The 14609-nt window shown below is 40.1% G+C and overlaps 1 protein-coding gene across 1 annotated transcript in view; it reads left to right on the top strand.

The window, feature by feature from the left end:
* Positions 1–14609, top strand: part of FBN1 (fibrillin 1) — a 231190-nt gene that overhangs the window by 164149 nt on the left and 52432 nt on the right. Inside the window, exons 33-41 of the mRNA XM_079768479.1 lie at positions 3626–3748; positions 3886–4008; positions 5843–5968; positions 7700–7822; positions 9559–9681; positions 9981–10145; positions 12463–12531; positions 12628–12753; positions 14149–14271. Of these exons, the coding sequence (XP_079624605.1) occupies positions 3626–3748; positions 3886–4008; positions 5843–5968; positions 7700–7822; positions 9559–9681; positions 9981–10145; positions 12463–12531; positions 12628–12753; positions 14149–14271 (1101 nt within the window). The remainder of the gene's footprint in view (positions 1–3625; positions 3749–3885; positions 4009–5842; positions 5969–7699; positions 7823–9558; positions 9682–9980; positions 10146–12462; positions 12532–12627; positions 12754–14148; positions 14272–14609) is intronic.

Raw genomic sequence — 14609 nt, 5'->3', positions numbered from 1 at the left:
TGGCTCAGTTTCCCCTTCTGTTTGTTTTTATAATGAGGTGCAGTCTTAGGCCCAAGTCTGCCACGAAACCGATTAAGGAATAATAGTTGGCACATGCGTGCACATACACACATGCAGCAACTTTTTATGCGGAGATGCCTTTATACTCTGTGACCAAGTCTTTCTAATTTACATGTCACATACTGAGAGTGTAAGACATTGAAATGATGATATACAGATATTCTCAACATGGGGAATTGAATATTGTCTCCTGAGTTACTCTCTCCTCGTATCCTAAAGCCCATGACACTTGGCTTCTTGCAAATATAATTTCTCTTCACCTTGAAAATGTGTGGTGAAATTGCACATATTTTCTTGAATTAGAAATTTATATTAGCACATTATTAATAATTTAAAAAGGAGGGAGTATCTCCTTTTATTTTTAATTTTTTGTTGTTGTTGTTAATCCTCATGTAAGGGTATGCTTTCCGTTGCTTCCTAGAGAGTGGAAGGGAGAGAGGAAGTGGGAGGGAAAGAGAGACACACACATTGATTAGCTGCCTCCTGCACACGCCCCCACTAGGCCAGGGATCTAGCCTGCAACCCAGGTACGCTCCCTTGACTGGGAATTGAACCCAAGAACCTTTGATGTGCAGGCCGATACTCCAACCACTGAGCGACACCAGCCAGGGCGGCTCTCGTTTTAAAGGAAATTGTCGTTTTTTTAATTGCAACACTAAATATGGAAGGTAAAAATAATTCATATGAAAATAAAGGTAACTTTGGTTATTAGAAAACTGGAAAAAAAAGATTACAGAATTACTAGATTGACAGGCTATGATAATCTCTGAAAATTATACTTAGTAGGAAAGATTAGTGAAGACTTCTATGAGTAATCTCACCAAGATTTTGAAAATTCCATAAAGCAGGACTTAGAATGAAGTCCTGGGTATCTAAAGAAATCAGCCCAGCTAGGCCGCTGAGGCCTAAGGAAAAGAGCACTGAGCAGTGGACAGGGAAAGTGAGCTACTGGTGGTCCTGGCTCTGCCCCTCCCTGGCTGTGAGGCCTTCAAAGGTCCCCATGCTTTTGGGGACCTCTGTATCTTCTTCTTGGAAACTGAGGATAAGGAAAGTAGAATTCTAAATTCTTTTCACTTAGAAAATCTCTTGATTTTGCAACATTTGGGGGTTATAGTACTTAGGCAATTGAAGCTCATTATTTCTACCTAATTCAGAGATCATGACAAATAAAGGAGGGAAATTAAGAGGACTCTTCAAGAATTGCTGGCTTGCATCATTAACTCTGAGGGGAGTGATTATCTGAGGAAGAGAGACATGTCCATGGCTCTGATTGGGGGCCCTTTAGGTCAGGCTTACTTTCTTGAATTCCTGTGCCTACTTAGCACTGTTATACCTGAGCAGGCCTGGAATGTGCCCGGCTCAATTATCCAGTTGGTTAAAGCTCCCAATCACATGTCTAAAGCTGCCTGGTATGTGCCTCCCTTGACCTGCTAATAACTCAATAGGTTCATGTGGCTGCCAAGGTTACATTAAAGTCACCTATAGAATACCTTGTAATTGTAAGAACTTTCTTTCAGGTGTGTTTTCACCTTATGATTATTAGTGACACTGCAAAATAACTTGGTATGGAAATGTTATTATTTTATTTTGCGTTTCTTCTAGAAGTTCTGAAGAAGCCAAAGAGCCTAGGACCATGTCAGAGTTTCAGATGAAATATTTGGCAAACAGTGGGGGGTTTGCAAACACTTTCAAATCATTTAATTGGGCTTCTTAAGTAAACAAAAGGGTACACATAAGTTTCTTGCCCAGTTTCCTATTTATGCCACTATTCAAGAGATCACTGAAAATTCTTACAACATTTTGTAGGCCAAAATTATCCTTCTTGACCCAAGTTTTGTGTTACGCACTGGTTTCTCTATAGAGTCATCCATACCTATGAGCTCTTGTTCTTAACTAATAAAAAAAGTTGATTACGGTTAAGATGCCTGACTTTCCTTATCTAATGGATTAATTTTAGGAAATAAGATTATGGCACCAATTCCAATTCTGATCATTAACAAGGTGTCTTATAATGCAGTGAAATTTGGACACTAGCTTCAGGTAGATAGTGTCAGAGTCCACAAGTTAAGGGCTCAGTACTACAAGACTGTCCCAATTCAAGTGCCAATCACAAGTCTAGGTCTGTTACCTGTGCTTCTGACAGGTTGGCTGCAAATCCTGTAAATCAGAGGTTCCCACACCTCTTCCTTGGATTTGATTAGTTTTCCAGAGAAGCTCACAGAACTCCGGAAGCCACATGAACAGTTTATTCTCTAGATTACCAGTTTGTTATACAGAGGATGTAATTCGGGAACAACCAGATAGAAGAGGTGCATAGGGCAAGACATGGGGAAGGGATGTGGAACTCCATGCTCTTGCTGAATCTCCATGTGTTCACAAATCCTGTTCTTTTGGAATTTTATGGAGGCTTCTTTACATAGGCATGAGTGGCCTTGGATTGATTCACCCTCCAACCCCTCTCCCCATACCTTGTCCTCAGTCAGGGGAGTGGGACTGAAAGTTCTAAGCCTCTAATCAGAGGGATGGTTCTCCTTCCAACCAGCCCTCCTCCTGCTTACAGTTGCCTCATTAACATAATAAAAGACACCTTCCTCACTCACATCACTTAGGAAATTCCAAGATTTTAGGAGCTCTGTGTCAGAAATGGAGACAAAGACCAACTGTATAAACCTTGTTTTAAATTAAAACTTCACAGAAAAAAAAAAACCCATTTATATTCTTTATAATAACACTTTCATATTAGAGAATCTATCTTGGCTAAATTTGGAAAGGAAAATTTGGAGAACGGAGAACTTTCAAGAATTGGGAGTCTTAGTAATGTGGCCCTAACCTGGTACTCCTTTTACAGAGACATCTCCATTGGATTGATTTGAGTTTTACATGAACCAGGCAAGAAGACTTGGGTCTCCAACGTGCTAGAACTCTAAGAAGCTAGAGAAAAGAAGGTTCACACACTCCCTTAAGGAACATTCTCTGCAAATGCTTAAATTAGCAGTACCTAAAGTAAAACTGTTGTAAAAATAAAGCATAATTAAATAATAGTATTTTGCATTTAAGAATAAAATATATTCAACATATAGAATATGAATATAGAAAATATAGAATATGAATATAGAAAATATATTGAATATATAGAATATTTCCAATATGCTAGCACATTGCATTCCTTTGTCTGTATGACTGACTCAATAAAAATACTGGATATAGAAACGCCTGACCATGAGTGTTAATACCATAGAACATGAGGCAACTCACTTTTTAAGGTCAACTGGGAAATGTTTCCTTTGGTTTTGCAGTGACTAGACACTTACATAGGATAATGGAAAATAATTAAGAGTCAATAATAGCAAGTAGCATCATGTTGTTTTTTTTATAAATTGAAATTTAAAGCTGTTCAATCTATGTAGAGTATTTAGGTGGATGTTAAACCAATATATATTTTACTGTGGGAAGTGTGAAAGTAAGTTCACTTTTGATGTTACTAAGTTGCTGTCACTACAACTTAAAGGGCCAAAACAGGCATCTGTGCTAAACTTTTTTTTAAGCCGCTGCTTCTTTTTTGCAGACATCAATGAATGTGAAATCGGAGCACACAATTGCGACAGACACGCCGTGTGTACCAACACAGCAGGAAGCTTCAAATGCAGCTGCAGCCCCGGATGGATCGGAGATGGCATTAAGTGCACTGGTGCGTTGGAAAATAACAGACATTTTCCCATGAACTGCAGAGATTATATGAATTCTGTAAAGAAAAATCTAATGTGTGCGTTATTGATGTTTAATGACACACTTTCTGTTCATAATGGTATGTTCTGTTTCCTTCAGATCTGGATGAATGCTCCAATGGAACCCACATGTGCAGCCAGCATGCAGACTGCAAGAATACCATGGGCTCCTACCGCTGCCTCTGTAAGGAGGGGTACACAGGCGATGGCTTCACTTGCACAGGTAGGTTTGTGATGGAAACAACTGTGTAAATAGCAGTCAGAGAAGTAAGGTATTTCAGACCATCAATTCTTTTCTGAAGGCTGTGTCAGTTACGGACTTCTTCAACATAAAAGATTAGTTCTTTGAAACTGGATCCTTGTAGAATGGAAATTTGGAGCTAGGTCAGTTAGGAAAACCTCAGAAGCTCATTATATATGTATATAGTTATTAGTGCTCTATATATCTCATTGTATCTAATGATATCATTAATTTAAAAGAAGTCACACTTCCTTTTATAAACCTTAGTTTTTATATTTTTGTGCCCATTTCTCACTGTTGACTTGTTTTTCATGCCATACTTGAGAGTGAGCTTGCAGTAGGAAGCTAGGTTCTAGATCATGTTGGCAGTTTATGTTTTTCTCCCACAGGCCGTCATCATTATCACCCCACATTGGTATAAACAAGAATTTCACAATTGCTTTGTACGGAATTCATTCACTTCCAGTTTTACAATATATCAATGACATTTTTCTTCAGTTATAATTAATAGTCATGGAATTAACATGAATTGCTACATTTTTTTTCAATATAGATGATTAGAAATGTGGTTGTGTGAATATAGTGGTGGGCAAAAGTAGGTTAATAATAATAAATAATATAAGAATTAATAAATAAATAATAGTACAAGAGTAAACTGTTTCGAGTACTCACAATTGTAAACCTATGTTGTCCCACCCTGTATGATACATATACTTCCATGAACACGTAAAAACAGTAATACTTTTTATGTCAGGGCTTTGGTATTAAATAAGATACTGAGATCCATTTCTCATTGACCATTATGTAGCATAGCTGCTCACATGACTGGAAGTGTTAATTTATCCTGAGCACTTTGCTCATAAGAAATCATTCAAACAAAAAAGAGGCAAGGACCCAGTAAGTGATCTACCTGAGTTTTTTGTAACTCTCTGCAAGTTGTATCATACTTGAAATTGTTTTTGCCTAACCCAGTGAAGTTTTGTCAGCATAAACCTCTAATTACTTTTTAGAAAATATTTAGTGCTTCATGTATTAGGCACGTATGATTCTTGTGTTTGATATTTAATGCCCATGATTATTTTTAAAATTTTTTAAAATATATTTTTATTGATTTCAGAGAGGAAGGGAGAGGGAGGGAGAGTTAGAAACATCAATAATGAGAGAGAATCATTGATCAGCTGCCTTTTGCACTCCCCCTTCTTGGGATCAAGCCTGCAACCCAGGCATGTGCCCTTGACTGGAATCGAACCCAGGACCCTTCAGTCCGCAGGCCGATGCTCTATCCACTGAGCAAAACTGGCTAGGGCTTTAATTTAATTTTTTTTTATTGTTAAAAGTGTTGCAAATAGTAGTACATATGTCTCCTCCCCCCCCCCCCCCCCATTGATGCCCATGATTAACAAAACTCAGTAAGATTAGGCAGATGGGAATTTTTGGTGTCCTCTATTGTTGTTGTTCTAGCTCCTTTGCTTCCCCTCTGAGCTGAACCTGAAATTTGAAAAATAGGCACAAACCATGCTATGTTATTTCCTGCCATGGATGTGTCTTCATGCGGATGATTCTGCTGGAAAAAGCCTTGGTTGGAATGATTTGTTTAACTTACTCATTTTACATCATTAGTGATGATTTAGCATCTGAACACGATGTTCACTGAATATTCAATATCAGCATTCAAAAAGTGAGCTTAAATGTGTCAAGGACAAAGTGTGACCAAACACCACTACACTCAGGAAGCTGACAATTATAAAAATTGTTGGACCTGAGGAGTGGGAAAACTAATGGAGAAAGAGTAACTTGTGTTTCTTTCTGGCTGTAGATCTGGATGAGTGCTCTGAGAATCTGAACTTGTGCGGCAATGGCCAGTGCCTGAACGCCCCGGGAGGATACCGCTGTGAATGCGACATGGGCTTTGTGCCCAGTGCTGACGGGAAAGCCTGCGAAGGTAACTGCTGGGGAGGCTGCTGGGGACCTTACAGGCCTGATGAGATTAGGTTATTTACACATTCCTGATTTTATTTTTTAGCTGAAATGTGTTTCGGCTTCAACCTCATCAACTCAGTTTGTGGAGGGATTAGGTCTCCAGCCAGATCATTTTTCTTTGTGCAGAGAAAATCGTCTCTGGCCATAAGCTGCACATCCAAAACCTTGGCCAGATAGTCTGCAAGAGTACACTTGTGGTCATAAGTGAGAAGAGATCACCACATGTGTTTAACTCAATGCAATCTATTTGTCCCCATTGCTGGGGGAAAGAACTCAAAGTGCTGGTCCCCTGGTAATAGGCTATTGAAGGATTCTCTTTAGATATAGAAACATAGTTTTGAGTCTCTGCTATGGTTTGGTTTCTGGAAATAGAATCTTTAAAATAACAGCCAGCAGATAGTCTTTTCCACGTAGAATAATATCTTGGGTACATATGTCTCACATGGTCTCTAAATGTCTTTTGCAAATCTGTCCAGGAGGAGACCCTTTGGGATAATGCCATAGGTCATGCTATGTCTCAGCACAAGGCTCTGTCTTTCTGATAAGTGTTGGTCAGACAGGAAGAGCCCTGGGAGCCTGTTGGCTAAGGGTGGACCCCACTAGGAGATGTGGGATTCTTCTCTTTGCCTACACATGTGAAATTTAAGCACATTGTCCCTCATTGAGAAGAATTAGTCGCTACAGTGAATTAAAAAGATTTCAAGAGAAATAAACAAATGATAACGATTGACAATAGAAATTTAAACAAGACCCTGACTAATGTTCTTAACTAATAGTTGTTGCTTGTTAATAGGACATTAACTCAAAATCAATCTTTAGCTATGACATGTATACTAATTCCCTCATATAGTTCTATAAATACTTGGTTATGAAATCATTGGGTATTCTTTATACAGTTTATATTAATATGCAAAGTTTGATATAAAATTCCTCTGAGTCAAGAAACTAGATTATGCTTTTGGTCATGTGCCTAATGCCTTGTTTAGTTTTGTTATTCCAAGCATCCAAGGAAAACAGGTACTGTGCCACCTCTGGTAACATAAATAGTTGCATTCAAAGTTTTGCTTCTCTTAATGCTACAAGGGAAGGTTTTGTTTGTTTGTTTGTTCTTAATATAAATCATCCCTAGCAGAGTAGTCATGGCTATTTAAAACCAGTCTCACGGCTGAAAATGTGCCCGTGTGTCAATTACACAAGCAGAATGTTAATGTGAGGCCGGGACAGAGGCCTAGAAGAAGCGTCTGCAGTTTTCAGATCTCCGTCAACAATAGCAAACACACGACATAGGGATATAGAGGGTTAGAAAACTGATCATCAAAGTGACCACAAAGCCTTTGTGATTCTCAAAATTTTAACCTACAATGAAAACTGTAAATGGATAGATTAAAAATAATAATAATTTAGGCTAATGTGGTCTTTTTGGCTCTTTACAAAAGTGATGTGGGCCTGTGTGAAACACCACAATGAGATAATATATGTCAAATGCTTAGCCCACTATTTGGCATGTAATAGAGGCTGAGAAAAAGTAAGTTCTCACCTAAAAGACTTCCCTATTCATAGCAAGTCATCTAAAAGTCAACAGAAGTGCCTAGATTTATGTCTGATAGTCCTGATTTTCCTAATAACATTAGTTGGTGAATTATATTAGGCAATTTCTTTAGTAAAAAATAATTTTTTTTTACCTCTTTCCAAGATATTGATGAGTGCTCCCTTCCAAACATCTGTGTTTTTGGAACTTGTCACAATCTTCCTGGCCTGTTCCGTTGTGAGTGTGAGATTGGCTATGAACTGGACAGAAGTGGCGGGAACTGCACAGGTAAGGTGTCCATTGGCATCAAAATTTGCTTCCAGGGGTGCCTGGGGACTTGGCTGTTGGGGCCCTGCTGGGATTCCACAAGGATATTCAGAGTCACAAACAAAAAGCTGGGATGAAGCATTAGGGATCACGTTTTCTGAGACCTGGAACTGATTGTACATGAGGATCCAGCGGAGAGAGTTGAAGGCAGCTGAAGGAGCAGAGTTTGTAACCTCAGAATCACGCTGTAGCTACAGAGACTGTGCCCTGGGTGCTCCGGCTGTAAGGCTTCCCAGCCATTCCTTTTCTCCTTGGGCGCAGTTTCAGAGTTTCCTTCCGAAGGCCACGGGATTGGATTGTCTCCTTGTCTTCTCCAAAGCGATACTCACTCCTTCTCGGCCCTGGCCTGCCAGTGGTCACCAGAGAATGTGGTACTCAGCCACCCATTTGTAGTGTGTCGATCATCTTCATGTAAAGCAAAGGACTCTCTGGGAACACACGAAAAACATGAGAAAAGCTATGGGCATGCCCATAGACTGTTACTCTGTTCACTTTGGCACTGAGTTAAGACTTAGAAAGCCATTTGCACTTCGCCATCCTAGTCTGCCCTTTGTTCAAGGATACTGATGAAATAGTCCCATTCTGTATGGGCTCAGGATGTCAGGAAGAAAGAGATTTTCCCAGAAACCCTCACAAGTCATGACTCAGTGGCTCTCCAGATTATGACCATAAACTGCATCTCCACCCTCGGCTCGTCCCCAGATTGCTCTGCACTAGGATCACATTCTTCTCTTGGTTTTCCTAAAGACAGTTATGACACCGAGCTGGGCTTCTAGCATAACACAGGAAGTTGCCTCTCCACATGCCATAGCCTCTCCTCAGTGCCCCAAATCGCCATCAGCATCATTCTATCCAACCTCATTTCTGTGAGTCTGCCCTGTCCCTCCAAGTTCCCATGAGATTTGAGCAAAATCATTTTCTGCTACAGGTTCCAGGTCCAAGGGGGAGGTCCCCAGGAGAAGGTACCATCCTCATCCTTCAGCCTCTCCTCTCTGAATCCCTGTTTATCTGATCTTGAGTATTTTGTGAGTGTTCAACACAAACTAGAGGATTACACAGAACTGGAATTTGCCAAAACCCATGTCCTAAGTTGCTGGAATTTTGTACATATTTTTAGACTAGAAACTGAAAGGGAAATCCTTAAACCAGCATCAGTGACAGGAGAGAGACTCTTAGCGAGCGGCCTTTAGAAACCCACTGAGCCTCGTGCATGTGTGTGCTCACACTGGGCTGCACCGAGGCAAGCACAGCCCAACGGTGAAGCAGCAGAAGTGCCTGCTCCTGAGGGTTCCCTGGGACATCGGGCTCTAATTTGATGAAATAACAAGCCACACATATTACATACATTTTCTTAAAACCTGTGTCTGAATTTCTGATTGACCGAGGTCACAGTCGTGTTTTGCTTCCAGTTACCTTGACTGGAATATTTTTCCGAGTTCTAAAGTCATATTTCCTCCTGATGACAAATTTGAATGCTAAATGTGTTCCAGAGGAAAAAAGACCAAAGACTATGACATATTTCCTTCCTGAGGGGTTGTATTTCACAAGTAGAAGACTGTATTTCTAGGTGTAATTATAACGAGTAATTCTTAGAAAATTCTCTTTGGGAGGCCTAGATTTGGGAGCTACTGTTTTATGGTGATGTCTTCCCCACATGGGCTCATGTGACAATTCTGCCCCTTGCTCTTTGGTTTTAGACGTTAATGAATGTCTGGATCCAACGACGTGTATCAGTGGGAACTGTATCAACACTCCAGGCAGCTATACCTGTGATTGTCCACCGGATTTTGAGCTGAATCCGACTCGAGTTGGCTGTGTTGGTAAGATCTTAAAAACTTTTCAGAGAAGCATACTGTTTATTATTTTTAAAGCAGCATCGAACATTCCATTCTCAATTTTTTTTTAAAAAGTAATAATATGAAAATGTAAACATTCCCTAAATTTGGTTTATACTTTTGGATTCCTTTTCTGTAGGTAAATTCCAAATTTAGTTTCTCCATAAAAATAAATTTTGTGTTTTTAAATAGTTTCTGAAACAGTTTCTGAAATGGATTTAAATTTTCAGCCCCCATGTAGAAAGAATCTGCCTGACACTTTTTTGTTTGTATATGGTAAATAGATACCCGCTCTGGAAATTGCTATTTGGATGTTCGACCTCGAGGAGACAATGGAGATACTGCCTGTAGCAATGAAATTGGAGTTGGTGTTTCTAAAGCTTCCTGCTGCTGTTCTCTGGGGAAAGCCTGGGGTACTCCTTGTGAGCTGTGCCCTGCTGTGAACACCTGTAAGTGAACATCCACTTATGTATTATCATTATTCCAGCTTAGGCCAATTCTCCTTGCTAGATACACAGAATAGAAGCCCCAGTGGGAGGGAGCTGCCACTAGTCTCTACTCTTCCATCAGGCAAGGAGATCAGTCCTCTCTGCTTTGTTGAGGGGACCCTGCTCCCAATTTGGTGGTCAGAATGTGTCACCCATTGGCTTGCACTAAGAGGTCAGGTGGAGCAGGTTACAACTCCCTTCTAGAGTGATAAGCAGATCCCATTATGTTAAAGAACACCTTCCAAGCTAGGTCACTTATAGTGCTTCCCTTCCAGGGACACATTGATTGGTCTCTCCTTTGTCATCTATTGGCTTGTTTCAGAAGTTCTAGGACAGATTTGAGTGTCGCTGAGTTTTCGAAAAAGAAGCAATTAGTTAAGCAAATGTGAGATAAAAGATTATTCCATTCTTATGGTATGACTTTAAAGAAAGTTCTAGAATGATTTTAAGACATAAATAATATATCCTAAAAAGAATAAAAGGCTTCTCATTTTTCTAAGTGTGTCCCCCAGTATGATTCAGAGTCAGATGTAGTTTCTTTGGCAAAGATCAATGGTTGCTACTTATGGGGTATATTGGGACAGGCATTGATTCTTTCCTTGATAAAAGGCCATTTATTAAGTTTTTCTAAAAGTACTTAGAGTACCTAAAGTATGTACCTTGAGTATGCAAAGATGAATTTCACTAGATCCTGCCCTCCAAGAGTATACTGTCTAATAAAATAAGGCCCACACATATAAGCAATAATTCAATGTAGGCCTCAATAAGGGAGAATAAAGGGCAGACAGACATGAGTGAGAGGAACAGCACACCTGGTTCTAATTAGGACTCCATCTCATGCCACTCATGTAACTTTGGGCAAGTTGCTTAGCAAGCCTGAGTTTCCTCATTCATAAAATGCCTCATAGGATTAAATGAAATGACTTGAGTAAAGCACTCAGCACAAGATGAATGTTCAGCAGGCATCTCCTTCTCCCTTCTCTTCAGAAAGGGAAGTCAGTCTGGCATAGGGTGGTGATGACTGTGCTTTTTTTAAAAAATGATTTTTTTTTAGAGGGAGAGGAAGGGAGATAGAGATAGAGAGAGAGAGAGAAAGAAACACTGATGTGAGAACCAACATCTATCAACTGCCTCCTGCATGCTGCAACCCGGGCATATGTCCTGACCAGGAATGAAACCGGCAAACTTTTAGTGCTTGGGATGATGCCCAGCCATCTGAGCCACACTGGTCAGGGCATGACTGTGCATTTTTTAACTGGGCCTTGAAGGAAGGGTGTGATGTGAAAGTGAAGACTTAAAAGGAGTAACAGACAGCAGAAATAGGAGGAGAGAAAAAAGTAAGAGAGGAAGAGGAGGGTAGTTAATTTCATTGATATTGAAAGAAGCAAACCAAGATGTTTAAGTGGGGGAGTCAGCTCTGTTGATTAATAATGATTAGCAAATAAAAGTCCACCTTACACCAAACTAGATTGGAGCTAAAACTGGAATATACATATATTTAAATTTATGTATATATACATAAAATTTCAGAAATCCAAGAGAGGGATTATCAAATTAGGAAAGAACATGAGGACCATGAAAGAATTGCTTCTTATAGACACTCTCCAGGGCTTTCCAGCAGGTTAGGGTCATTCTTATTCATGTGCTCCTGTATGTATCACACTGCTGGAGCATGGCACTGAAATAAATGTTTTTGAATGAAGTAGTTGGATCAGAGAATTAATGGGGGGAATCAAAGAACACTATGAAAACTTGGTCAGGGGCATCAGTATTACTGTCAGTTAAACAGAGGGCAAGAAAGATCTCTCGTCATTACGGAGAGAAGAGGGGTGGGAACCAAGAAAGAGCAGCTCTTCCTAAGGCTCTGTCTGGGAAGGGTTTTGGAAACAGGCTGATTAACATTATTATGGAAGCTGTGATTTCCAGGAAGGAAGGCTGAACCAAACAAAAAGTTGGAGGAGTCTGTGAGAAAATAAAAAGGAAAAGAAAATCTTTAAAAAGAAAGAAGGATGGAGATGAGGGAATAAAATAGTTCACAAGAACATAAGGCCAGGGGAGTGTGTATAGGGTTCAGAGACTGAGGATAGTGGCCATAGTAAAAGCCTTTAGAAAATGATGAGCATAGATAGAGATATTAACTTGCTTTAGATGAGTTAACTTGTTAGAGATTCCTGCAAATGAATATGTGCAGTTGGATATGTCGGTATTTCTCTCAAGGATACCATTGCTAGAAATTTTATCCTCAAAAGAACTCAATTTGATTTTTTTGTTTCCATAGCTGAGTACAAAATTCTTTGTCCTGGAGGAGAAGGTTTTCGACCCAACCCCATCACTGTTATACTGGAAGGTAATTCTGTTTCCTTTATCAGAAAGAGCATCCATTTTGAACTTCCTTGTGTTTATTGACAATGCTGAAGAAATACTGCTGTCTTCGTTTTGACAGACATTGACGAGTGCCAGGAGCTTCCAGGGCTGTGCCAAGGCGGCAAATGCATCAACACCTTCGGTAGTTTCCAGTGCCGCTGTCCAACGGGCTACTTCCTGAATGAAGATACCCGAGTGTGTGATGGTAAATGGCCCCGATAGGATGATAAGTTCTTTCCAATATTGAGAACTGACCTCAAAAGCCAGGAAAACTGCCCTGACCGGTTTGGCTCAGTGGATAGAGCGTCAGCCTGTGGACTGAAGGGTCCCGGGTTCGATTCCGGTCAAGGGCATGTACCTTGGCTGCCAGCACATCCCAGTAGGGGGTGTGCAGGAGGCAGCTGATCGATGTTTCTAACTCTCTATACCTCTCCCTTCCTCTCTGTAAAAAATCAATAAAATATATATTTCTTTTAAAAGCCAGGAAAACTGAAATTTAGCAAAATAACACAATGGTCTAAATAGGAACATAGTCAGGTGAATATGACATGTGGCAGGGTGCACTAACATTACTGACATAATGTCATTGTCATAAAGCCAAAATGCCACAAATCGCCCTCTTTTCCTGTGGAAAGTATAGTTTTACTATCTTACACTTATGCCTACAAAAGTTTTCCATGCTTTTCAGAAAAGTCATTTTTAAGTAGAGCAGCACAGGTCCCATTTCAGTGACTTCTATATGCTGGGCAGTTCTGGGCTCTTCTTGCCCTTCACCACTTAGCATTGGTATTAATGCATTTAAATTAGCTTCCCCTAAAGGTGGCCCCATTGGTTTCATGATGTGATGACTCCTGTTCATCCTGGAAAGATGGAGAATATTGACCACTTTTAGCTGTAGGACTTGGGCTACAGACCAGGCTGAGAGAGATGGATTTCATTTACATGCAGGAGTCACAGGACTAGTTAGAGAAGAGACTTCATTGCATCCTGGAGGAAAAGTAATCCTCTGATTCTCCAAAAGGCTTATTGGGTGCCTCAGTGACAACCTTATTGAGTGTTAGTTGAGCATTCCAGTGTGCACAACATAGCTCTAAGATCCATGGAGTTAACAAAAATTGGAATTAACTCCTGTGTTTGAAAATAGGGAAGGAGGTGTGAAATACCTGTTTCCATGCTCCCATACCAATGCGGGTTCATGAATCCAGCTGTCGATGGCTTCAGGATACATCATATCCTTCCATGGATTTTGTGAACATATGAAGTACTATACACAGTTGTCTTTCTGAAGGATGCTTGAGAATTATATTTTCTCCACATTTCCATCTCTGCATGCCTTTGAGGATGTTATGGACTCAGTTATTAGGAACTCATACCAGAAAGCAAAATTCCCCTTGCTAAAACCTCCTTTTCTGAAAAGGCACACCCACGTTAGCACAGATAAAGGACACTGAGGAACTAAACATCTGTTTCTCTTGTCTGGATTTAAAGTGCTCTGTGGACTTTCTCCTTTCTTGTCAACATTTATAGTAATTCTGAGTACCAGGCTATTCCCAAGAGTGAAGTGTCCATCTTCCCATACCACCTTCTCTTTGGATTACAGATGTGAATGAATGTGAAACTCCAGGAATCTGTGGTCCAGGGACATGTTACAACACCGTTGGCAACTACACCTGCATTTGCCCTCCAGACTACATGCAAGTGAATGGGGGGAATAATTGCATGGGTAAGTCCAAGCTTTTGTTAATAACGCATGGTTGGTCCTCATCTGCAAAGAGAAAAGAGCTTCAGGCCCAGCAATTAGTCCTTATGTTATTTTCTCCTTGCACTGTCTTTGTGAGAACCACCTCCCCTTTAAACCATGAGTTTGGCCTTTTCTCACCACCTCGTGTGGGCGGTTGGGAGTTTTCTTTAAACTGTAATGTTGGAAAATCCCAAACAATGGTTTAATAGTACTTCTTTTGTTTGACTTTGGGTGTATCTTTATACAATTATATTTACAGCACTGACCTGCAGTATTAAAACATCATGAGTTGGAAATGAGAAAATTACTGCCAAACAGCA

This window comes from Cnephaeus nilssonii, assembly GCF_951640355.1.
Source record: "Cnephaeus nilssonii genome assembly, chromosome: 4".
NCBI lineage: Eukaryota > Metazoa > Chordata > Mammalia > Chiroptera > Vespertilionidae > Cnephaeus > Cnephaeus nilssonii.
Note: the sequence above shows the minus strand (reverse complement) of the source record. Positions and strands in the feature narration are given on the sequence as shown.